The sequence below is a fragment of the Dipodomys spectabilis genome, unplaced genomic scaffold, assembly GCF_019054845.1.
Source record: "Dipodomys spectabilis isolate Male_0828 unplaced genomic scaffold, ASM1905484v1 ptg000125l, whole genome shotgun sequence".
In the NCBI taxonomy this organism is placed as follows: domain Eukaryota; kingdom Metazoa; phylum Chordata; class Mammalia; order Rodentia; family Heteromyidae; genus Dipodomys; species Dipodomys spectabilis.
In genome coordinates this window covers 23,578,076-23,605,473 of record NW_024870802.1, presented here as the reverse complement: position 1 = coordinate 23,605,473, position 27,398 = coordinate 23,578,076, and the positions used below count along the sequence as shown (strand labels likewise).

The window sequence follows — 27,398 nt, the reverse complement described above, 5'->3', positions numbered from 1 at the left end:
TAATGTCCCAAAGGAAAAGACAGATGCAGATACCTCTGTATGTCTTCTATTTTTAATGTCTACAAGGAGGGGATGAGAGAAGAGTTTGTTGTTCTGGTCTTTCAGCTTACTTTCTAGTTCTAATTTCTCAAAATGACTCAGCATTTGTTAGTGTTAGTTTTCCTGTGTCCTTATCTATCATATTTCTGTCTCATTATGCATTTGGTAGAAGTGTACTAAAACTTTTCATTTTGATCCTTTTTAGTGATATGTCATATGACACGTTCTGTCCCACAGAGCTAAGCAGTGGCAATGGCCCACAGCTTCCAGCCAGCCCTGCAATCAGGATGGGAAACAATCTGTAGTCTACTGTGCACCATGTTACTCACCTATAGCGTTCCATAGTATAGGTGTAGTAAACGCACTGAGAAGTGATCTCGTTGTTAGTCAAGGAGCATCTGTATGATTCATTTTTTAGTATTTTTTAATATTTTTAATAAAAAAAATTACATGAGCAAGATAATGAGTACATTTCCTATCAAGCATTGTAGCTTCCTCCTTTGTTTCCCCTTCCTATCCATTCCCATCCTCCCCCCATCCTCCACCCAACCCTCCCCCCCCCACCAAAGTTGTAAAGTTAGTTTTCGACATAACGACTTGTACTTGTCATGTTTTGCTGTTTCCACCAGATACCTGTAATTCTTTTCTTCCCTTTTTTCATCTCTACTTGTAACCATCCTAGGCATCCACCATATAAAATATCAAGGAAACCTTCTCAGCATTACCAACCTCATAATACTAGCAAGTCTTTGTTGGATTAGGCTAACTCGAAGTGAGAATTCCCCACTCATTGGGAATCAAACAAGCCTAGGAGAACTAACCAGGGATTTCACTCCTGAGGAGAAAGTGTCTTTCACACAGGTATAAGCAGGGTGGTGCATGGAAACTTCCTCTAGTTCTCTCCCCAAGGAACACAATTCCAGAGCAAAAACACTTTAGTATGCATTTGATTTTTGCATGGGATACAACTTTAGCGGGGGGGGGGGGGGGGGGGGGGCTGCGAGGGTGGGAGATGGGAAGGGATGGGAAGAAGAAACAAAGAAGGAGGCAACAATGCTTGATAAGAAATGTACTCATTACCTTGCTCATGTTTGTAACCCCTCTGTATGGTATTTTCAGAATAAAAATATGTACAAAAATCACGATGCATCTGAAAAAATAAAACAAAAAATGTCTAAATAAATCAAGCCTTTTTCATGTTTGAGAACTAAAAAACTTCAGGCAGAAGTTGAATGCTAACATTTCTCTTTTCTCTTGTGTAATCATAGATGAGCTTAACTGGTAGATTTTCATCTGTGTCTATATAACAGAAGAATGGCTTGTCCTATGTTTTTTCATGAACAAAAGTGTTCTCTAAATAGTTGGTTCCTAATATATCAGATTCCTCTCACTAGAACTGAGGCCAAGGAGACTATTTCTAACTTGAATTTGAGAAGTTGTGGTCTATAATTCTTAAATCAAAATTTGTTCAAAATTTAGAGGATTTGGGTTCTTCTTTATGTAAGTTGGCTTGTTTTACCCTTCAGATACAGACTGAAATGCTTAATGGGGAATTTATAGTGTAGACTTTACCTTGTTGAAAATACTGTTTCTCTGTTCTGTAAGAAACATAGCTAACCAATGAGATTTCAGGTAATGAACAATAGCATTAGCTCTCATATGAGAGATGGCTCCCTCTTTTGTGTCATAAAAAGCTTATATAAAAGAAGTCTATTTTCCCTAACTTGAGCTTTCCACTTGATTATGTACCTGTTTTGTGTACTTTATGTTTGCAAGCCATTTATCTAGATACTTGATCTAAAATTCAACATGTTACTCCATGTAATACAGTGATAGAAAAATTAAAGAAATATTCTCCTAAACTACCTTAACCTTAAAATCATGTTGGTATAGAAAGAAAGAAAGAAAGAAAGAAAGAAAGAAAGAAAGAAAGAAAGAAAGAAAGAAAGAAAGAAAGAAAGAAAGAAAGAAAGAAAGAAAGAAAGAAAGAAAGAAAGAAAGAAAGGAAGGAAGGAAGGGAGGCAGGAAGAAAGGGAGGGAGGGAGGAAGAAAGGGAGGGAGGGAGGGAGGGAAAAAGAGAGGGAGGGAGGGAAAGAGGGAGGGAGGAAGGAAGGAAGGAAGGAAGGCAGGCAGGAAGGAAGGAAGGAAGGAAGGAAGGAAGGAAGGAAGGAAGGAAGGAAGGAAGGAAGGAAGGAGAGAGCAAGCTTAATTACTCAAATAGTAGCAAATGTTATTTTTTAGATATATCTCAGTAAAATAAATTCAAAATAGTTTTCCCTCCTATTGTTTTCAATACAGGGGACATTTAATTATGTAAACAAAAACAAGGAGAGCAGTTTCATAGATTCTGTTTAGGCTGTAGTGATCCAATTATCTGGTCAAAGGGCTGCCTGGATGCAAGAGACAGAGTGAGTTAAAGTTTAACTCCCAGGAATCGTAAACCAAACCTAAAGCCACTGAACCTTTGGAGTTTGATATGACGATTAGAACATAACCAGAGTGACACGTTGAATTCGCCATAATCAAGGAACCTTTTTCCGGGTGGGGATCTCTGAAATTACTCAGGTATGGTCCATGCAATTTCATGTTTTCTTTTTAACTCCATAGGACTGTGGTTTCTGAGACAAATTAGAGCTTGAACTCTCTTCTATTGCTGAGACTAACCCAGGGAATTGTCTGGTTTGATTCTATACTAATGAGACAAATAGAAACAAAAAAAATGTATCAGAATAATCAAGTCATCTCAAAATGAGAAGACTGCCATGCTTTGCTTCTGGGTTTCATATATCTAGAGTTTAAAGATAAATAGATTCATTTTTGTGGGTTCAAATGTGGGATGATTGTGTTTAAAGGTTTATTTAGCCCTGGTGAGAGAGTTGTATTTGACTGCCTGTTCTCATCCTAAAGCCCAGGAAACAGAAATGTAAATAGCAAGAGTACTAGGATTAACATTCTGGCAGATTTTGAGTTCCTTGTATGGATCATAATTACTATCATACATTAGACTTCTTATATTCAATTATCTCCACACTACCACCATCAGAAAAATAATTTATACTGTATCCTTGATATTTCTTCTGCTATTAGTTTTTTAATCAAAAAAGAATTCTTATGCTATTTGCTGTTCATTCTAGGAAGAGAAATAGTTATGCAAAAGTGACTGGCTTTAAATGTGTTAAATTTGAACCTTAGCATGGCTAATTATTAGATGAGTTCTACTGTGTGTGTGCAGATGTGTTTCACATTATCAATTTGTTCACCCCCCCAAAAAAATTCATGTCAGGATATGATGGTTCTATCTAAGGAAATAAATCAATTCTTAATAAAAAATATCCTATTCCTACCAGAACTGTCAAACTCCCCAATTGAAACTTTTTGGTTTTGTGATTAGTAAGTTTCAAAGAACAGGCTACAAGTTACACATGTTTCTTTACAATAGCACTTCTCAGATTGTATTGTATATCTCTAAAAAGATGAAGAACACAATTTTGTCAGTGGTAAACTCCTCTCTTGTTATAAATTAAGAGCATTGTAAAATATATTGTTCCAATCCAATGCATGCTTTCTAGGGAACATGTACTGAGAGAATAAATCTGTAAATAAAATTTAAACCACTTGTTAAAGCAGTGATACTATCCCCAGCTAAAGACAGAGCAGTAGATCAATGACATACAGGGTCTGGGAACTGCACTGGAACACCATTAACAATAGCAATTTTAGAAGATGTGTGCATTTTGTTGTTCCAGTTTTTATCATGTATAAAAGAAGAGAGAAAATAGTTCAAAGAAAAATAAGTTGCTATCAGCAAACCTAATAACATGACATAATCTCTAAATATACTGAATACTAGGTTATTTCCAACTGAGCTAGTACCAAGTTCATCTTGTGATATTTCAAATATCAACATTTCCTGCACTGTGTAACAAATGTGCCACAACAACAACAACAACAAAATTGTCTACTACTTGGACATGTAGGCAGAGAAAGAGGGATGAGATCATTTAAAGAAGGTCATCTTACTATACATCTATTTTGCATAATAAAATTAATACATATTATGACACTATGTTATCAAGTGCATTTCTAAGTAGCCTCCAAATGTTTATCTCCTGTTGTTGTTAAGAGTAACAATATAATTTGAAGATATTCTTAGGACAAAATTTAGGTATCAGTAAGTTAACTAACAGACTCAACAAAACCCAATGAGCAAGAGGAGAGCCAGGTTCATAAACCAGGTGGTCTGACTACAGCTAACAAATACAATTTACAATGTGCGTAAATATGTTCATTCATGCAAGAGAGTACACTGCCTTTCTTAAGCTTAACTTTACAACAGAATATTTTCCAGGAAAAAAATCCATCAGTAGCTCTCAAACTTGATGTTCCTTAAAATACAGATTAAGAAAGAATAAATCACTTTTTATAGCCCATGTCCAATACTCATAACCAGGATCAACTGAATTCATTGCTTTTGAATCATTACAGTCAAACACACCAAGGAATCATATGCTATCATTATCTTTCAGCAAATAAGACTGTACCAGGCTTAGAGACTTTTAAAATTAATTAGAAAAAGAACAGTGGACTTGTCTCCAGACAGAGCTAGATTGCAATTCTTTTTCCTTCCTCTTCCCGTATTTGTCACAGCCTCCAAGAACCTCTAAAACTGTCCATACTTACTCATTAACATCTCTTTGTCAAAACAAGTCATTAAAATAAGAAACTACATAAATAAGGAAGTTTTGATTAATCACAGATTCACTTCCATTTATTGAGAGACAAGCTATAATTCTTTTTTTAAACATTAAAATACAAGGCAGATTGAGAGGGAAAGAGGGAACAGCTTACACTAAGCAAAATGAAAGAAATGTAAAATATCAACTGATGTGGAAGAAATAGTTGTATTGTAAAAGCTCATAGAATTCACAAACTTTATAGACCATGATAATAACAATTTGCCTTGTGAAGGATAAAATGTGTTTGTAGCTACCACAATACTGTGAGATATGTGAGATTTATATAATCACCTAATCTCAATAAAATTTATTTTAAAAAAACACAAGCCATACTTGTGAGAATACTTCTCAAAACTCTTAGTAAAATGCCCAATGCCCCTTTTACTTAAACCCACAGGTCACTCTTGTTCAGTGTATACTCATTTTATCAAACATCCAGTTGATATTTGGAGAAAAAAAACAACTGTTTTAGTAACTGTCTTTTAAAATACTGTCATCACCTAGAAAGCAAGGTAGTACTTTGGGTACTATTGCACAAGGGTGTTCATTGCCACATGTGTCTCTAAATGACTCAATAAGTTCAAACAAGACAGCATTGATCTACAGAGGATAAACACCATTTTATCTTATTCATGGAAACAGTAACCAGGCTCCTCTTAAGTGCACTTCTAACAGTCCAAATTCTCCTAGGAAAAGGGCTGGAAAAGGATCCTCAGTCAGTGCAGCATTGACAGCTTCTATTAGACATTCAAATCCCATCTGCTCCTTGACCTGACACAGCAATTTCAGGCAGTTATTATTAATAAATATTTATTGCCAATTGGACGAGGAAAGGTAGTTTGTAGTGACAAAGTCCTATCAAAACTACTCCAATTAGGTTACTGGCCTTAAACACTACAAATTTTCATTTCACAAGTACAGTTTTATGTAGAATAATTTTAATATATTTTTGGGGGGTCTGGTCATGGAGCCTGAACTCTGGGCCTGGGCGCTGTCCCTCAGCTCTTCAGCTCAGGGCTAGCGCTCTACCACTTGAGCCACAGCGCCACTTCCGTCTTTTTTTATTTTGCTTAAGTGGTGCTGAGGAATAGAACCCAGGGCCTCAGGCATGCAAGGCAAGCACTCTACCACTGAGCCACCTTCCCAGCTATGTAGAATATTTTTGTTTGATGCAAATCAAGCTTTAAAATACAGCCATCCCTTGGTAACTGCTGGGGATTAATTCCAGAGCCCCATGTGTGTACCAAAACCTTCAGATGCTCAAGACCCTAACAAAAATGATATAATGGATGCCTATACTCCTCTATGGTTAAGTACTCTTCAGACTCTTTTTATAATACCTAATACAATGTAAAGACTAAATAGTTGTTATACTGCACTATTTAGAAATCATCCAAGATAAAAGCCTCTATGTGTTTTGTTCAAACACAATATTTTTCAGATATTTTCAGTCTGTGAATGGGGAATCCACAGATTCAGAGGGTTAAATGTATTTCTATTGGTAGAAATAGTCATATTTACTAAACTATTCTGATGTCTTGATCACTCTCTAATTTTATTGTATTAAAATATGCCAGCTATTAGCATACAGACTTTTAGGTAGAGTGTTACACGTATTAATATTCCCATGGAATATATTTTCCAACAAGACTTTTCCTCTGATAATATCAAGAGAGGAAGATTAACAGGTACATAACTTCCTGTGTGCCATATTCTGTGCCAGTAAATAATATGTCTAAAGAGAATTTGTACATAACAATTCAGCCAGACAGAATGTCTAAGGGAGCAAATTGAATTTGTAATTCTGTAAAAATCCCACTTCCAATTAGGCAGTAATGTCTTCCCTTCCTCCAGCAGTTAGAAAATTATCATTGCTTTGGGATGCCCAATTGATTTAAAAAAGCACTAGATTTAAATAAGTACTGTAGCACTTATTGCCAGAGATATTCTAGTTTACAAACATTTTATACAGAAGAGTTTTGCATGGGTTGATGTCAACTTTCTTCATGTTTACTGTCATACAAGTAGTTTCTTCACAATGATTGAATCACGATTTGTCATTCCAATGGTACAAAGTTGGTTAACCACAAATTACTCTTGCCTATTCTGTCTATACTTTAAGTACTGATGAGGTAGTGGCCCTTCACTCTATCTCATATTAGTGCATTTATTAATCCATTAAGATGGTAGATAAAATAATGAATATTATGGTACACATGGAGAAAGAGACAAACCAGTCTGGGACATGCAAGTCCTGGTTTAAAAAAAAAGCTTCAAGAAGTTGAACCAGTTATGACTGGACCCCCCCCCCCCCAAAAAAAAATACTTAGCCCTCAAAACAACTGATAAAAATGACTGTAGTGGGGCTGGGAAGGTGGCTCAGTGGTAGAGCGCTTGCCTTGCATGCATGAGGCCCTAGGTTCGATTCCTCAGCACCACATAAGCAAAAAGAAAAAAGCCGGAAGTGGTTCTGTGGCTCAAGTGTAGAGCACTAGCCTTGAGCTGAAGAGCTGAGGGACAGCGCCCAGGCCCAGAGTTCAGGCCCCACAACCGAAACCCCCTACCCCCCCAAAAAAGTTAAAAATGACTGTAGTAGAAGAAGTAGCATAATAAAAAATGTAAGCACAAAGTAAATAGATCTGTCTCACATCAGTCTCTGAGGCAGAGGCAAAGGGACTTGGGAAGAACAGATTCATAAAGAAAAAAAAAAAACTAAATGTGGGAGGTGAGGGGACTGTGGACCATCAGGACTGCCATGGGAGCCATCGTGGTCAGTATCCATTTAACAGAAGTGGCTGGATAAAAATGTCAGACTCTACTGCCTATATTTTAGAACAAAATGTGCTGTTCTATACTGAGTTCCATTCTTGAAACCTTTGTTCTGAAATCAAGGAATTGGAGCACATATTACTATGTTCATTAGTGATCATTGAATCTTGAGGCCATCTCTACTCCATACCATTCAACAACTATCTTTTTTTTGAGGACACTTGTCCACATGGCAGATCCTACTGTCCTAATTGATATTTGGTATACCTTCCCTATGAGATCAGGATCTTGACTTTTTCCTTGAGGAAGCTGGCATTATGCTAACATATATGGTCAGAATTAGTTGAATGGTACCCCTCATCCATACTGTTTTGAGTTCAGGATTTTTCTAGATGCTATAGTGAAAACATGAGTGTAGTATGCCTTTATCTTTAGAACCGAGGAAACTGGCTTTGCTAAGGCCAACATGCAGTGATTATTTAATGCCAATGGAAAGAATGTGTAGATTATAGGATAAAAATGGGGCCTTAAGCAAATTATTGAAATCACAGTTCAGAAATTCGCTCAAACTATAGGCACAGATTCTGTGAAATTTTTGAGAGCATCACAGAAATAGAGGCAGATAAGACTAAATAGAGTGAATGTTGCTTCCTAAAATTTAAGAACACTGGCAGTTAAATTTCAAAGTCCTGTTTTGTAGAGATATGCATAGGTTAATGCTTCCTCGTGTCTTTGTAAGTTAGCACTCCAACCTAAATCTCAAGGATTTAAAAGGATTCTCATTGAACTTAAAGGGCATTTTTAAAGCAAGTAAATGGTGAAGTATCTTTTAAAGCAGATAAAAATGTGTCTCTGTAATGCCGTTTTAACAAGAATATGCTAAAACACACATGTGTTACTATTGGGCCATAAGTCATAGTATTTAAAGCTTATTTTAAATGAAAATAGATTTCTATGTCTAAAATTACTTTAATCTTAAGTGAAAAAAGATTTCTAGATGTCAGGGTCATTTTGCAAGAATGATAATCTGTTGGACCGATAAGTGTGTTTAACTTTCCTAAGACTTTGGGAAATTTTTGAAATAAGTTTGTCTCTGAGTCCTAATTCTGACTCACTAAAAAATGTAAATACAAAATAAAAATAAAGGGAAAAAACCTATCTCTTCCCCTTGTATATTTTAATGTCCTGATTTATTCCAGTTGTATATAACCTGTGTACTCACATATATAGGTATATAAAAATGTGTGCAAATTATAATTTTAATCATAAAAGTATATATGCATAATTTTATTATATATGGTTATTATTTTTCACTGGCAAACTCTCAGGAGCTCCAATGTTATTTTTCTCCTAATATCAGTTAATTTTTTTCTCTGTACATAATTTTACTCCAACGAAAATTCCCCAGTATCTTAGGTTTTACTATTTTATTTTCCTAGAGTTAGGACTTAGAATGATCCCAAATAAAATGCTAGATGGATTTTAACTAGTAACAAATAGTTGTCAAAGGATCATTGGCGCAATATACCTCTGCAAAAATAATTGTTTCTTTTTAGAAAGTTTTCATCACTACTGTTCTTAAGAATACTTAGAGTCTCCTCTTAAAAGTAGAGGTGACAAAAACTTCTGTAACTCCAAGGAAGCCAGAGAAAGAATAAAAATGCAAGAGCGTAAGAGGCATGGGAGGAAAAAGGAATTATATGAACACTGGAAGGTGGAGGTGAACCACTCACCTCCCAAAGTACCTGTGTTATGGGGCTGTGAGAAGCACCTGTTGTTTTGGTCACCCACTCTGGCAATACTTCATAAGATGTTTCATCTTGAACCGACTGCTTTCCAACTATAACCTAGAAAACCAAAGATCAATGGAACGTAGGAGCCAATCCTTCTATTCCAAGATAAGATTAAAAGTAAATATGAAAGCTGGGTTAGATCCTGTGTCTAGTGATCAAGCATCATTTGGAAAACACTCTGCAAGGATTACTGTTTGGGTGCGATATGAATCAGCACGTAACAGAGAGCTGGTAATGAACAGGTGCCATTTTGGACTATGTCTAAAGGGGGTCAGATCAGGGTCCAAGTGAACCAAGAGCTATTATAATAGCTCATTTTCATTTCAGTACAGACACTAAATTACAAAGTGCTGCAGATGAAGTTTGTGGTCCCACAAAAGAGAATGCAGACTCACAGCTTACCACCATCATGAGTTTCATTATGGTCCCTTGGGTTTGTCACAGCTACATGTTAAGGGAAGCAGGTAGCTATTACTCCATCTCCTGTCTACTTTTTCTTAAGAAAAAAAGTAAACTCTAGAACAGTAAAGTCAGGATTCGAAGATTCAGATCATCTGTCTGTCGCTTCCTACCTATGTGATCTTGGCCACATTAACCCACATTTCTCCATCTTGGTTTATTACCTGTGCTAAAAGAATAATAATGCCTACTTTACTGAGCAATTTTTTTATGATTACACAGTTGTACAGAGAGGTTTCAGTTCATCATGTCAGTTTGCGAGTACAATGCTTCTTGGTCTATTACCCCTTCCATTGTTCTCTTCTCACCTATCCCAACTCTACCTTTATGAGGACAAAATGGATCATATTTTAAGGTTTTGAAACATGTCATGCAATATGTGCTTGGTAAATGTTTGCTATTTTATTATTCTTATTTTAAAACTTTTGCCATATAACAGGTTAAAAATAAAACAGTATCTCAGTTTTTGTTTTAGTTTGTATTTTCCTGATTGTTCAAGATGACCATAATTAAGCCACAAGTTTATGAGCTCTTTTCATTTGTTAAATTGACTATCCCTTGAGTCACTTTATTGCTGATTTTAAAGTAATCTTTATATATATATATTACATGTCTCTGGCTTCTTTTTAATGTTATTTTGACAATATAGAAGGTGTAATTTTTTATGTAGATAAGCCAGTTAGTCTTTGTTTATTATGACTCTTTACACATTAGTTTGGAAGACCTTCTCCTGAAATGAGTGAATTGTTCTGTTATGCTTTCTTCTAGTGGTTATACAACGTTGTTTAAAGATTATCCCTTACACTTAGAATTGGAGCATGGGTTATTAGGTGATATGTCAACTGTGTCTCTTTCTCAAATTGTTTATGACACTGCTATTTGCAGATTCCAATATAAACAAAACTAGGGTCCAAGGATTTTATTCCATTCCATTTACCTAATTGTCTATTTCCACATTTGATTTCTTGTTAATTTTGTTTACACTTTGTTTATACACTGTATGATATCAATACTTTACTGCATATTATACTGCCAGGTGATTGACAAAAACAAATTTTCAAATGTCAAAAAATATTATTGGAATTTTAGTGAGAAACATGCTAGATTTATAGATTTATAGGAAAAATAGACATTTTTATAATAATGAAATAACAAGCTCTTTTGGTCTTTCAGTAGAATTTTACCATTTTATCCATGTAAGTTTTTGACATTTCTCAAACTTCAGTGGAAGATTCTATTTCCTTAATGTTTTCTTGTCACATTTTGTTTGACTTTTCTCTTAGAAAATATTTATACTTGCCTTTGCAGCATTCTTTTATTTGTTGTAATAGTCTTACATGGTTGATTTATTAGTTCCTAATGAGACTGAATAATTGCACTGTTTCAATATTGAGGATAAAGTGTGTTACATGTTTACTGACAGATGCTATTTGCCAATAAAAGGATGTATTGTTCTACTGATAACCTAAGAAGTGTTTGTTATTTTTTAACAACAAAAATTTCATTTAATCTTAAATATATAACCCCAATACACAAGTATCAATGTTTATATGCTTAAAAAAATAGAACAAGTCTCAGAAAAGTTAAAATCATAAGACTTGTCTAGTCCAAAATTGACATAGCCAAAACTAATGCAAAATTTATTACATATTCCTTAATAACTTGTACACAGTCTCAATATGTGACATCTTATTTTTCAAAAGTAAAAACCATCAGAAAAATAACCAGAATCCTCTCTATTGTCATTAAAGCATTAATAGTTTGTTAATGCTTTAATGACAATAGAGAGGATTCTGGTTATTTTTCTGATGGTTTTTACTTTTGAAAAATAAGATGTCACATATTGAGACTGTGTACATTACTATAGCTACTATAGGAATTTATACATGGATGTTCTGTGTTAATTTTTCTTTGCCTCATGATAAAAGCCCAAATAAAGGGCTAATTCTCTAACATATTTCCAAAATAAACCTGAGATCAATTGTATTCAATACCAAATAAAAACATTACAATGTGAGATGTTACCACCTCAGGTCCAGAGGTTCCTACTCAATTACAAAAGAACACCTCTCCACTGCTCATCATTGAAAAAGGTTTTCTCCATATTCAATTTTTATTTTATCCTCTCCAAGCTATTTTTCTAGACTCTCTAAATGTGCTTTTCTTGTCTTACTGATGTTTTTCCCTGTTTATCATTTTGGTAGACCTTAAAAAATAAAGTTTAATACCTCACTTTGAGTTTTCAGTTATCCATATATATTATACCTGGACCACAAAACCCTCCAACATTCCCACAACTTCCAGCAAATCCAAATCACAATTCTCAGTGCAAAGCCCTTCTAATTTGCTTTCCCAACTTGGTTCTCCATGTGGGAACAATTTTTTGTGTACAAAAAAAATTCATTTTATTCTATCCAGAATAGAGTTGTAATTGCAGAAGAGCAGATTACATTCATCAGATTCAGTACAATTTTGAAAAACATAGGCTTTTTTCCTTTTCATCTCTTTTCCTCTCTTCTAACTTCCTTCTTATCTCTGTATCCATGCCACCTTCTCTGAACCAGATCCCACTGGTACTGGAGGCCATCAGGGTCATGAACTCTTGTTCTGACCTTGTCCATCTGTGAACTCTGGATGAACTCTATTGAGCAGTGCAGCCAAGGGATATAGAATGAATTCTATCCTCCCCTGACCTCTAATTCTTTCTTCATTAAATGGGCACTAACATTTGCAAATATAAAATAAGAAAGGCATATAGAAGAAAAAAGGATGATTTTATTTTTAGAAAACAAAGAAGTATTTCAAAATATCAACTCTTTTTCAAACATGTTGAAAACTCTTTTTCAAACATGAGATTCTTTTTCTTATCCCTCTCTGAGGTAGGCATAAATAAATGCAGAGAAACCATAAAAATCAATTTGTCACATAATAATAGTTTCTTCTAGAATAGAGCTCTCAGGAAGTCATTGAAATAGGGTATTTGGTTCAGGTCATTTTTACTTTTCATTGAGAGCAAATCAATTCAATTCCTTCAAATTGTTAGTTAATGCTTTTCAGTTATTCCACAAATATCTATTAAGTTAGCATGAGAATCACAAGTTAAACTTTTTGGGCAAACAACCATGAGTAAAGATAGTCTCCATACTTAGCAAATGGACACGAATAAAAAAGACAGAAGCAAATAATTACAGTGATGTGTATAGCAACAATATGGACATGTACTGGATTTGTACAGACAGCCCTCATTGATATCCATGGAGCTTGTCAAAGAAAATACCGCAGAACAAACATTTCAATAAAACCAGGAAGGAATGGTAAGGCCAAAATGGGCAAATCAAGAGACATGGGAAGGAAAGACACCCCAAGCAATAAGCTAGGAGTTACAAAGGAGCATGCTCTGTGAGTGTCAGGGCATATACCTAGGATCCAGTCCTTAAATGAAAGTGAATCATGCTTATCTTGGGGTTCATTTCACCTAACATCAACTTATCTGACCTTTTCTGCTTGTCTTAGACAAATACTAGTTATTGCAAATAAGGGAAAACATGGGACCTATACTTCTTTGGCCCTGGCTTACTTTACTTAACACAAATTTTTCCAAGTCTTTCCATTTCCTAACAGATGGGGCAATGTCATTCTTTCTGATGGAGGCATAGAATTCCATTGTGTATATATACCAAATGAACCCCAAGATAAGTATTCAAATTGTGTATATATACCAAATGAACCCCAAGATAACTATTCAAATGTTTTTTCTTTCATGCAATTGTTTCTAACATATTTATAAGATGAGTTCTTTGTTGCTTTGTATGTCCCTCCCCCATGGTATAACCCCTGCTTTCACTGTATTTGTTGTTGGTATAATTTGTGGAGGGGAAGGGAAAAAACAAATCATTTAAATATGGATACAGGTGGACCCATTGCAACAATGAGATGTACAATCATTATGTCGAAAAATGAACTTTACAACTTTGGCGGGGGGAGGGGGGAGATAGGAAGGGATGGGAAGGGATGGGAAGGGGAAACAAAGGAGGAGGCAACAATGCTTGGTAAGAAATGTACTCATTTATCTTGCCCATGTCATTGTAACCCCTCTGTTCAATATTTTCACAATATAAAAAAAAGTGAATCATGCTTCAGTTGAGGATGGTTAGACAAGACAGTTTAAAGAACTTCTCTAGAGAATTCAGTGAGGAACAAAATTTTAGTTCCATGAATTCTAATTCCGTTGTCTGTGTTCCTATGTAAGCCTTATTCAACTAGCAGCAGCATGCACTGGTTGTTTAACCCTTTCTTTACTTGACTTCCAAACCATCTCACCCACTTGGTTTTCTGCTATATTTTCAATGTCTTGAAAGATCTTGGAAAAATAGTATATACTACTATTTCAGTTAAGAAGTAATCAACAAGGACTGGGAAGGTGGCTCAGTGGTAGAGCACTTGCCTTGCATGCATGAGGCCCTGGGTTCGATTCCTCAGCACCACATAAGCAAATGAAAAAAGCCGAAGTGGCGCTGTGGCTCAAGTGGTAGAGTGCTAGCCTTAAGTTGAAGAGTTGAGGGACAGCGCCCAGGCCCCAGAGTTCAGGCCCCACGACTGGACCTCCCCCCCAAAAAAGTAAAAATAAAAAATAAAAAAGTAATCAACATTTATGAGTGCTTGGTTTTGATTCTATTGCCTTAATCAATACATTGGAAATTATTTTTTTTCAAAGTGTTCTAGTCCGAGATCTAAAGAATTAATAATGTACTAAATTAGGCAATATATTACAAAATCTCCATTTCAAAATTGACTAAGCTTTTGAACAAAAGTTCAACTTACTTTTAAAAATATTTATCTGGAAATTCAAATTCACCCACTAGATTAGGTCAATATTGGGAGAGTATATGACTTTTGAGAAGTAAAAATTGAAGATCAAGAGTCTGCTTTATGGTTTGCATTGTTTTTGTTGCACTGTTTTGCTGTGCTGGGGATGGGACAGAAGCCTCACTCCTGTAGTGAAGAGCTTCACCACTGAGTAACCTCAGTCTGTAAAAGGTTACTTACAGCAAATTCTAAATCTTATTTTTTGTCCTAGTTTCAAAGACTTCAACCTAATTTTTTTAAATAACTTCAAAGTGAAGTCATATGTGATCAAAGAGTAAGCAAGAATTATCAGAAAAGTCAGAGGTAAAATAGCCACATTGTATGCAGAGGATGACCTAATCCATCCCTGAATCAGCTGACAGATGTTCTCCCTTCTGGCATCTTACATTATTCCTTTGGGTGAAAATATTATGTTCTGAATAACAGTTAACAAATATGATGGAGGATTATTCTTCTATCACTTCAAAACTGGAATATCTATTATTACTATTATTAATAGTGCAATATTAATAATCATAATTATCATGATAGCATTGACATTCCTTAAGTATTATATATCACTATTCTATCACTTAAATAATAGTACTTTTAGCAATAAAATACCTTGAACTGCATTTTTATGAAATTATCATTCACATTTTTTCTTTCATTTGATTTTTCTTTACCCATTTTCCTACATTATTAGTTATCTTTAATTCTTATTCTTTAAATGATAATAAAAGTAATATAAAGAAATATCTAATGCATTTATTAGAAAACTTTCAAGAGGAACCATGATCAAATACCAATAGGCTTGTATTTGGTCCATTCCACTGGTAAAGCCATTCCCTCTGTCCTGAGCAGCTCCTATTCAACCCAGCCCAATAACATTCATCCCAGCATAGAGAGGCACTCCAGGTATCATCCCACCACAGCCTAGAGTCTTCAGAATAACTATTATCCTTGTCCTGAGAACCTGTAAATTTGAGCAACCACCACATTTGCAATGAGGTTCAAATCATGTTTCTGTTCCAACAGAAAAATCTAACAAAATGTTATACTTCTGTATTTATATCTTTGTACACAATATGGACCTGTGAAATTTTTCATCCTTTCTTAGATTGTACAAAGGGTCCACATGCTTCATTGAGTGGTACATAATCCAGGCTCATTAAACTTTTCTAAAACCCTCATAAAATAATCCATAACCCTGGTTTTGTTCAAATCTATCTTAGATTTGTATCACCTGTTATTTGCACACACTGTGCTAGACATTTTTCTCTGAAAGAGAGAAAGTGGGAAGATAAACATTTTAGGTAACATAGAACAGAAAAATTAAGCCCAATCTTTCAAATTTTTGATGCCCTATCTTATTGGTTTAATAATCATGCCTTCTTCCTGTATCTGTAGGGACCATCCTTCCAATTTTTTAAATTGTCATGAACCAATTTACACAAGATCAGCAGTCTAAATGGATTATGAGTACTGTTTGTTGCTAACTTCCAAATTTCAACTAAATTCAACATTTTTTAACAACTTGTTGGGATTTTTGGGGGGGGTTGGTTTGACTTGTTTGGTCTTATTCTTATGGTTGCATTGTATTGTGGCTGTTAGTTGCTTGAATCTTAACGAGTGGGCTCGTTTACAGACAATGTTTCCCTCCGTAAAGATGGCCTTTATGAACAGGACGGGTTTGCACTTGGCAACAGTAATTTACTTAATTTATCTTAAATTTGGTTTCAGTGAGCAACCCTAATTAACCTGATTTTTTGCTGATAATCACTCTCAATGGAATCAAATCACAAATCCGGGGATGGATTGAGCGGCACCCAGAAGGAAGCGGCCCTCCGCGCACTGGTCCAGCGCACAGGATATAGCTTGGTCCAGGTAGGAACTACTTGTGAAGTCTGCTAAGATTCGTCACTGAACTCACAGCACAGTGGGACTCGTAGCATTCTCAGAGGTAAAACATGCAGAGTCGGTTAGGCAACTCGTCAGATAGATTTCTCTTTACAGAAAAGAAAAGAAAAAGATTTGTTTCTTTTCAGTTTTGTAGGTAGCCTTGATGGTGTTGATCCTATGATGGGTTATCTAGTCAAACATAAACATGTCATTTGAAAAAAGAATCAGTACCTAAAGCCTGAGAGATTGTCACCATTGCCAAAGAGTGTCTTAAAATACGAAAAGGCAGGTGGGATTTTCAGTTCTTGGAGATGAAGAAATCATGTTTCAAGCACTGGCAGAGAACAAGCTCCTCAGGAAGGAACTTTGGTTTCTAAAGAGATCATTACAAATATAGGAATACTTCTAGATGAGAGTGGGGGTAGGGGAAAGAACCTTGCCAATCTCATTATTTGTTTGTTTGCTTGAAGTAGACACTAATCCAGTCTAAAATATATAACCTTAACTTTTGTCCATAGTAGAACATTTGGAAAAGAAAACAAGACTGGTCAAACTATTCATAGATATTCATTCTTAGGAATTATCTGTAGTTCCTTTAAAGAATATATGCTGCACCAAATAGCAAAGTAGTGTTAGATACATATAAGTTATCCTATTAGAACAAATAATATTGCTGTTTTTCTAGTAAGAGAATTTATCTTAATCCTTCAACGGTGCCTTTCTACCTTAAACAAATTTAGGTGCCACTATGAATAAAAGTGCCATGTGATTATAGTAAAATACGTAGCAGGATCCTTTCATTATATTTGTCAGATTGCTAATCATACTACATTCCATTTCCAACTAATTTTATTAACCATAATATGCTTTGTTATGCATAATCCAATGCTCAACATTATTTATATTCACACAATGAAGAGTGCTACTTTACACTTTCTTAAGATTTTAAAACCCTATTATTTCATGCTTAACTTTTTCAAGTTTTATTTAAATCAAAGGAGACACTAATGTATTTATTTCAATATTTAATGAATGTTAAAGTATTTTATAGTCATCAATAATCATTTAATGCTTTCTTCTCTAAAATCCATATGCCACAAGTAAATAATTTAAAAGTTTTGGGTAGCTTTTCACTCTGCTTAAAGGAGTATTTTCTAATCAGTAGAGAAAATTCTATAGAATATGTAATCTACAAAATAAGTATATTTAACTTTATTTTTAACGTCTGGTATAGTTAAATGAAAAGAGAGAGTTTCCTTTCCTTTGGCAATCAATGCTTCTATAATATTTTATAAAATAAAACATGTTTTTAAATAATATCTTTTTTTATTTTTATCTTCCTAACATCTGAAATATACCAGTTGCAAGGGCAGTGGTAGGAGAAAGCATTTCAAAGCTTTAAAGAGCCATATATCACTCTTCATATATCTAAGGTGCTTCACGTCTCTTATTTTCCAGTCATAGAGACTAAGTATGGACAAACCTATCTAGAGTAAACTTTCGATTACCTAGCCATCACAAACCTAAAGTTTAAAAACAAGGAAATTATGACGTGAACTAGAGCTGTTTTCTAAATCATTATGTCCAACAAATAAAATTTAAGAGAAATAATCTTGAAATGTTAAAAATTACCCATTTTTCTTTATTCTGATGCTGGTTCTTCCTTTTTCTCCCAAAATAAAATTGAGGGCAAGTTTCATGACTTTCTAATATTAAAAGTTTTTTTTTACTGAAACATTAATTCTAGTACAATTATTTTTTTTAAAAATCACCATTTCCCTTCCCCATGCACATCAGAGTGGAGAGTGATTTTGATAATCTTGACATATATTTCTGCTCCACCTTGCTAGCTACAGTTTCTGACTTGGATATGAAACAGAGAGAGAGGGAGAGAGAAAAGGTAAAAGCAGGAAAGGGAGTGGATATAGAGGTTTGAGCCTGTAATTCCAATATTGTAGCAGATCAATCTTAAATTCCAAGCCAGCCCGTACTGCATAGATAGACCCCCATCTCAAACTAAACAAAAGAGAACTAAGAGCAAAGGAGAAAAAGTCAAAAAAGTTTGTTTTTTTTTTCCTTTGCCAAAGAGAAGGAAAGTTTTTACTTCACTAATTCTAGCATTGGCTCTCTGGACCTGATAAGTATTGAAAGCATGTGGTGTAGTTTATAGGATTTTTAGACTTCTACTGAAGACCTGGCTGCACTTTTCTCAGACTCAACTTCTTTCTTCTGAGCTCCTTTAGGCACTAGGCAGTGGATTTTGGAGAGGATGAAAGATAACATTTGGTTCCTCTATGTAGTCCAGCATTAGTTTCTGGGAGACACACATATATTGCTTATCTTAGTAAATCTACAGGTATATATAGCATTAGAACAGCATTTTTAAGGATTAACATATGAGAGCCATACCAAAGGTGAAGTACCAAGGCCACTTCACCACTCACCTTTAGATAACTCAGGACCATTCCCCAGTATAAAGGCTGGGAGCACATTTTTTATGTGTTGTTCTTACCATTCTTCCCCTGCTTTACATAAAATAAAAGGCACTTCCCAATTCCTCCCTCCAAACATCTTTGTGTAAATTCTAAAGACTCTTTTGAAGTGTTTCACTAAGCTTTGCTAAGCTGCTAGGATATAAGGGAAGTAAAAATACAAAAAGGGCTTTCTTCTATCTCTTCATCCTCCTGTGGGCAAGGACCTTATGTATATCACTGAGATAATTTATCTCAGTGCATAAACCAGAGGCCCAAACTCCCTCTTAAAATCCTCTTAAAATAAAATCATACTCAGTTACTAACAGCGATTATTTAAAAAATTCAGCAGGACAGGAAATTGTGACTCCTCATTTTCACATTATAAGAAAGTTTGCAAATTTATTTTTTAAAGAGAGTCAATACTAAAGATTCATAAAAAATTTTACCCCAGTAAAAAACCTCATAGCTATGATTTAAGAATATTTTCATAAGAGAAAAAATAGAAACTATAATTTAAAATGGTTTCATATAAAATACTCCTAAACTATATAGCCAATTTGTATGCTACTTTCATCTATATATTCTATAAACTCAAAAATGTTAATAATTAGGATTTAGCTCATAAGTTAATAGTAATCATAAAACCAACAAAATAATAGTAAACATTTATTGGGCATTCTTGTCCTATCTGTTCTGTGTATATTACTTCTTTTAATCCTTACTAACACACAATGAGATAGCTTCTAGGATCATTTACAATACCTAATGAGAAAAACAATGTCAAAAGTTTATATAACATAGAGGATTTATAAGCCATGATTCCATTTTTTTTGGCCCAAATTTCTGGCCAGCTTGAGAAAACTAAAAGCTGCTATATTGTAATCTTTAAGATTGTAATTTTAGAGATTAGCATATCAAGGTGTGCCAAAAATGTCTTAATATTTGAGTCCAAATTTTGTAACAAGTCATGTTAATATTTATTAGAAGAATTACTTTTGGATCACAAGTTCTCTAATAACATAGAAACTTAAAATTTCAAAAGCTGGTATTTGAAACTAAAATCTCTAATAAAAATTAAATATATACATGATGAAATAATTTTGAGTTAAAAAATCCCTTCTAATTTGTATTGGAAAACGTAAATTGTCCATGATTTCCAATTAGAAGAGCTACAATCTAGCCTGTTCCTCACCACATACAAGTTGTATGATCTTGAACAGGTGCTTTAACTACTTTGGTCCTTAATTTCCCAAAAGATGAGCAAGTTCCTTACCCCACTCTATCAGCCATGATTTTGTGATTCTTTGTACTTGGAATCTAGATTACTCATAGTGAAAGAATAAACTTAGGCATGTGTCAAGACACAGCTTCAAATTCTTGAATTTAAGAAAAAATAATTCTTTAGTCTCAATTCTTCTATCCTCTTTCTCTGAATTATAAGAAAGATGAAGGTGGTTATCAAAATTGAAAGAAGGCAGCATCAGCATCTGCTTTACAGTTTTAAAAACCTCATTCTGTACAAAAGTGCAGATGAAGAGCATCTCAATCTATAAATGAGTAAACCCCTAGGCTGAGGGTTTAGAATTTTGGAATTTGCTACTTACATTCCAAAGGATTTACTTTTGCTATGTCTTTGAAGTCTCTGATATTAAATGTTGGATTCTTGCTAAACAAGAATTTGAAACACAGGGTAATGAATTTGTGCTCTCTTATCACTAGCAGGACAAATACAACTACCAAAAATAGCATTTTGCAAGTTACTTAATAACATGAGTTAGTTTTTTACATAGCAACTACTACAATAACACATACTTGTCATACTTGTGAGAGTTTAAACACAAGTTTGGAGGCTTTATAAATGGAATATTTTGGTAATTGATGACTAAATTTTTTTCATCAGAGTGTAACACAGACCCTACCTTGCATACAGTAAGCATTCAATAAATACCACTGATAAAATGTTGACAACTGAACCTTGTTAGGTAAATTAAATTGGCAGCCGAGAAAGAGAGCAGCGTGGTATTCAGGCAAGTGAAAGATTTATTTGTAGGCTTCCTCTAGTCAAGTTGGAAGCCCATGCAGCAGCAATAAAGAGGCTAAACCAGAGGCTGGCAGCAACTTACCAAGGCCAGGGGTGGGAGAAGATGTGGCCACACCCAATGTGGATGTGAACTGGGGCGGGCTGGGAGAGAAGGTCGCTGCCTCCAAGTGTGCCACTTACCTAGGTGATGCAGGTACTGTGTGGAGACTTAACCAAGAGGAGGGAGGAGTCTGTTCCACCTTCCCAGAGCCGACCTTACAAACCTTGGTATTTGTACAATGCCATAGAGAAATATTTAGGAAATGAGCTACAGTGTTAACATGCAGTCTTTGAGTCTGAATAATGGAATTATTTTTGTGAGGTTTTGTTCTTTTTTTAAAATTCCTAATAGTATTTCTCAGATTTTCTAAAGCTAGTGTGCATTTATTTGATAGTTAAAGAAAAAGAAAAGAAAAGAAAACTCTCACATTCTAATTATCCTTTTCTCGAGAGTGAATATACACTAGGAAATAGGCTGGTTCCCCCACCTGGAAATTTCTCCTTAGAATGAGGAAGCGCATTCTTATAGATGAACACATTCAGAAAGCTTCCCACCCAATGTGGGTCGTTATACTAATTTTAATTCTACTATAACTAATGTTAAATATACACCTAAGAAAGAGGTAGACTCAAGAGTAGAGCAGACTCAGGATGACAATGCTATCATATATTTTAAATAGTTTAAACTATATTATTAGTTTGTACAGTTATCCTATTGATCACCTGTTGTTTCTTCAAGTCATCATAGCACAATTCATGATTATGAGCTCTAATAGTCTCATCACTTTTTTAAACCAATGCTTGCCCTGGGAAAAAATATAAGTTTTTTTTCTGTTTGTTTTCTTTCTATTATTGAAAACAATGAATCAATGGTATACCTTGGTATTGCAGATACATAAAACATTTCCTGACATAAAGTACATATAAAATACATGAGCTAAAATGAATGTGTCAAAGATTAAAATGATTACATAAGGCAGGCTCAAATGAGGAATACAGCAAACAATACCAAAAAAGATAAGGGTATTTTTTGGATAAGGACCTATAATTTCCTGCATTTTATGCCTGAAATGAGAAAAATATTTACATATTGGGATATTTATCAAGGGTAATTTATATTTTTAAAATTAAATATCTCTTAACTGTTTAATAAAATGTGATGGCTACATTAAAACAAAATCATCTTTATATTTTGAAGTTATATAACCACATAAAACTACTTCCTCAAATTCTTTTCTTGGTTATGAGTGTCTACATCCCAATAACTAACTAAAATTCTGAATGCTACTTATATTTGTTTAAAATATTTTAAATTATTAACATGCAATTTTTAAAAGTGGAAAATAAAAAATATACAATCTGTCATTGGGCATGATTTTTCTTGTTTGATGCTCCTCTTTACTTTCTAAAGTTTCTCTAATAAATATGGATACTTTTGTGATAAAAGAAAAATGTAGAAAAATTCCAAGAATGATTTAATTTTCAGGACTGGATTTATATCTGATTTAAAGTATAATTACTGCACATTAAGAGTAAAAAAATTCTGGGAAAATTTTACGGAAATTTTTCATTATTTCCATACAGGTTCATTCAGCTATTCTTTCTAATCCTTTATACATTTGATATTTGCTTTCTGTCGATAGTCTCATATTTTTATTTTGCAGGTAGGAAATAAGCCTCAAAATTACACATTTAAAAGCCCATGTAAACAAACTATGATCCGTGGGCCAAATGTGGCCAAAGCTATTTTCCTAGTGGTGAAGGCTACAAATGGTCTTGACTCTTTCTTAATGGTTGCTTTAAAACAAATCCAAAAACAGCAATTATCTGACTATTTACAGAAAACATTTGTGATCTAAATATTCATCCCATCCACTACTCTGCATTAGAAGCCAACCAATAGATCTTAAACAAAACACCCTATCACAGAGAAATGTTTGAGTTTCTCCAGAGGAAGCTCAAAATATAACTCAATGATAACTCAAGATCTCAACCCTCATTCATTCTACCTATGGATTCCACAAAGAGAAACATGGTTTCTGCCTCTACAAAGAGGGAAGACAGAAAATAAGTGAAGAAATAAAGTAAGCAAAGGAAATAGGTGCTGTGAATATCAAAAACCAGGTTGTATAACAGGTTCAGGTGACCTTCTTCAGAAAACTTGATACTAAAGTTGAGATGTACAGTTCTAGAGCAGACACAATAGGTCTATCAACTGTTAAAGGTCAATGACAAAAACAATCCTAGAGGCAGGGAGAGAGAAGAAACAAATAAGATGAAAAGGAATTTCAGTGGGTGTATAACACAGTAACACAGTAACATAGCTCTCAGCAGAAACCTTATAGGCCAGGAGGATATGATAATACATTCACAGTTCTGAAGGAAACTATCTTGCTAGCCATAAAGAATACTGTATTAGCAAAAGGATCTTTCAGAAATAAAAACAATAAAGACTTTCACAGATAAAGGAAAGTGGAGGGCATCTGTCATCACTGAACTTTTACAGAAAAAGATAAGGGGAAGTTTTTTCAAGACAATAGAATACTAGTGAATAGAAGGAAAACATCTGAAGATATAAAAATTCAGTGGTAAAGCAAGGATCCAGTGAAATTCAGAATATTCTATTATTATAATCTTGGCATTTTTATATATTTAGTACAAAGAGCAAGAAATGGAACTATTACAAGTAAAATATAATAGCAATAACAGGGTTTCATGCATGATTCAATGTATAGTACTCCCTTGGCATGTAGAAGGCCCTGGATTCTATCCCTAGCATTACAAATACTGCTGCTGCTACTGCTGCGATGAAGAAGAAGAAGAAAGAAGAAAGAAGAAGAAGGAGAAGAAGGAAGAAGAAAGAAGAAGGAGAAGGAGAAGGAGGAGAAGAAGGAAGAAGGAAGAAGAAGAAGGAGGAGGAGGAGGAGGAGGAGGAGGAGGAGGAGGGAGAAGGAGAAGAAGGAGGAGAAGGAGAAGGAGGAAGAAGAAGAAGAAGAAGAAGAAGAAGAAGAAGAAGAAGAGGAGGAGGAGGAGGAGGAGGAGGAGGAGGAGGAGGAGGAGGAGGAGGAGGAGGAGGAGGAGGAGGAGGAAGAGGAGGAGGAGGAGGAGGAGGAGGAGGAGGAGGAGGAGGAGGAGGAAGACAATGCTGACTTTTAGAAGAATATAAGATACAAATCGTGACATCTAAAAGGAAGGTAGTTAAAGAATATTTTCACATGTTTCATGTACAGGGATCAGGAAGTATTTATTTTTCTAATTTTTTCTAGTTTAACTCCATTATGCTAAAATACTATCCTTCAAAAATTTAACCTTATATTTTTATACGCTAATTATAACCATAAAGCAAAATTCAAAATAGATACATTTTTAAAACACAAGAAGTGAAAACCTGCTACTAAAGAAAAATTACTAAACTAAAAGGGCAGTAGTATCTACCTATCAATAACTACCTGAATATAAAAGAATTAGATTCTTTAGTTAAGTCAAGATAGACAAACAGAGGGAAACAGAACCCATCTAAGGGTGCTTATCAGAGACTTGCCCCACCATCATGACATACACATAAACTGAAATAATGGAAAAAGATTTGCCATGCAAATGAAATGCAAAGGGAATGGGAGAAGTTAGACACATACCTGATAAAATGCACTCTAGGTCAAAATCTATAAACAAGTGAAAGAGATCATTAAATAATGATAAAAAGAAGTCATTGAACCAGAGGTTCTGAATAGTATAATCAAAATAAATAACTTTGAGATTCAAATGTTTTCTAGCTGGCTTTATGTAGACTGACTGCAAGAAAAGCCAACAGAAAAAGAAAGAAAGAAAGAAAGAAAGAAAGAAAGAAAGAAAGAAAGAAAGAAAGAAAGAAAGAAAGGAAGGAAGGAAGGAAGGAAGGAAGGAAGGAAGGAAGGAAGGAAGGAAGGAAGGAAGGAAGGAAGGAAGGAAGGAAGGAAGGAAGGAAGGGGGGTGGGAGGAAGGGAGGGAGGGGGAAAGAGAGGGAGAAAGGATGGGAGGGGGAGGGAAGGGGATGGGGGAAAGGAAGGAAGGAAGGAGACAATATGATAAGTTGACCTTTTTCCCAATCACTGCACAAAAAGCAAACATTAAATTAGGAATTTGACTTCATAGTGTAAAAATGTAGTTTTTGTGTCTTTTGTCATCTATTGTCTATTTTCACCTCTTGTTGATATACCTGCTCACCAAGTACTGAGGTTATCCACTAAGTGCAGGGATTTCAATACTTTAAATAGGTATCAAGAAGTATGAGAACAAGATGAGATTAGTAGGTCATCCCAGGCAGGTCTTCTCCAGGTTGATCACCTCAGCCAGCCACAGGCCCATGGCATATGGTTAAATATAATTTTATTGTTGTTTTTAAGGCGTTGTACAGAGGGTTACCATTTTTAAGTCAGGTAATGAACACATTTCTTTTCATGGACAGCATCAACCCTTCCTTTGCTCTCTCCCAGTTTGCCCCTCTCATTTCTACCCACAAGTTACATAGGTCATTTTCCATATCACGTAGATTAAATAGCATGATTGCCTTTGTTCTGTGTCATCAGCTGAAAACTTAGCATGAACTTCAAGAACCAAATATGAGCCAGGTATTAGTGGCTCATCCCTGTAATCCTAGCTACTCAGGAGGTTGAGATCTGAAGTCTTGAGGTTAGAAACCAGCTTGGGCAGGAAAGTCTATGGAACTCTTATCTCCAATTAACCACCACAAAGCCAAAAGTAGAGCTATGGCTCAAGTGGTAGAGTACTAGCTATGAACAAAAAAACAAAACACCCCAGGAACAACACCCAGGCCCTGAATTAAAGCACCAGAAATAGTATATGCACATACACACACAAAAGAGAAAGAAACAAATAGGAAGAAAAATGGACAGGGATTTTGAATTTAGGTTGCTTTCAGACAACTTCAGAATTTTTAAGTGATATTTGGTAATATGTATTAGCAACCCAAAGTATTGACTAGAACCTAGAACTTAATCATTGTAAAATGTAAAAGTAGTCATCAGAAATAGAAAAGATGCAACTAGTGAGAACATGAACTACATATCATGAATCTTTCTAAGACTTTTAGCAGCTCAGATCCTTTTAATAATGTTTCAGAAGGGCTGAGCAGAAAGTTGAGCTAATGTCAAATGGTACACTGCCACAGCATTTAGACTCAATACATAGTAAGACAGTGATTTGGCTTTCCATTCTCTTAGACTTTTTAATGTGGAAATTTAGCTCTCAGACTAAAGAGTTCTCTAGTCCTTCTAATCTTTTTGAGCAGAGAGATCAGGACAATGGTTTAGAACTTATATGGGACATAGGCTGGCTAGAAAGTGATCATCATTGCCCTGTTTTGTAACTGTTTATATACCTACTAGGCACTTTTGAGAAATGATACTAATAGTCCATATGGAAAATATAGATATAGTGAATATGCAGTATTACATTTCTGTAAGTAAATCAGTGTTAAGTCATGAGGTAATTAAAAGAAAAGGTGTCACATGGATAAGAAATGTGACTAGTGATATATTGTTTTTTTGTTTTTAATTTTCCAACAATATGCTGAGGCTCATGCCTGTGATTCTAGCTACTCAAGAGGCTAAGAGATAAGGATCATGGCTCAAATCCACCTGGTTAGAAAAGTTAACAAGATTCTTATCTCCAATTAACCTGCAAAACACCAGGATGGCTGCATGTCACATGTGGTAGAACATTGGTCATGAACAAAAAGCCCAACTAGAGCATAAGGCCTGAATTCAAACCTTATACTACAACAAAAATATAAAATATATTTTACAATAAAATTCCAATAACTTTCCATATAGGGTTTCTATTCTTAAGTCACTTAACACCATATGAACATTTTTTCCACATTAAATGTAGTGTCCGAATTAGCCTCCAGTTCACCTAAGAAACTCCACACTTTTATAGGTGAAGAATTTAAAATTAGGAAAGATTGAGTAACTTGCCAATTTTCCCAGCTTATAAAAAATTAAAATTCACAGGAGTGTGAGAAAGAGAATAATGTCTATTATTGAATACCTGGCATGCCAAAAACTAAATGCATTTGAGGAGATTGCGCTTGGCGTATGTTGAACTAGAAACCATCCAAGCCAAATGATCCTTATTATATCTTTCTCTGCCTGAAGAAGTTGAAATAATTTCATCAGATCTTTAGCTATGATATATATATATATATATATATATATATATACTGTATATAGAGAGAGTATATATATATATATATATATATAAAGTGTGTGTGTTTGTGTGTGTGTGTGTGTGTGTGTGTGTA

General features: G+C 34.7%; 1 protein-coding gene across 2 annotated transcripts in view; it reads left to right on the top strand.

Moving 5' to 3' along the window:
* Positions 1 to 2,508: 2,508 nt before the first annotated feature.
* The window catches only part of A1cf (APOBEC1 complementation factor), a 61,697-nt gene continuing 36,807 nt past the window's right edge, over positions 2,509 to 27,398 (top strand). For both annotated transcript variants that reach the window (XM_042689516.1, XM_042689515.1), the window contains exons 1-2: positions 2,509 to 2,604; positions 16,385 to 16,528. In XM_042689516.1, coding sequence (XP_042545450.1) covers positions 16,430 to 16,528 — 99 coding nt within the window. In that variant the 5' untranslated portion in view covers positions 2,509 to 2,604; positions 16,385 to 16,429. The remainder of the gene's footprint in view (positions 2,605 to 16,384; positions 16,529 to 27,398) is intronic.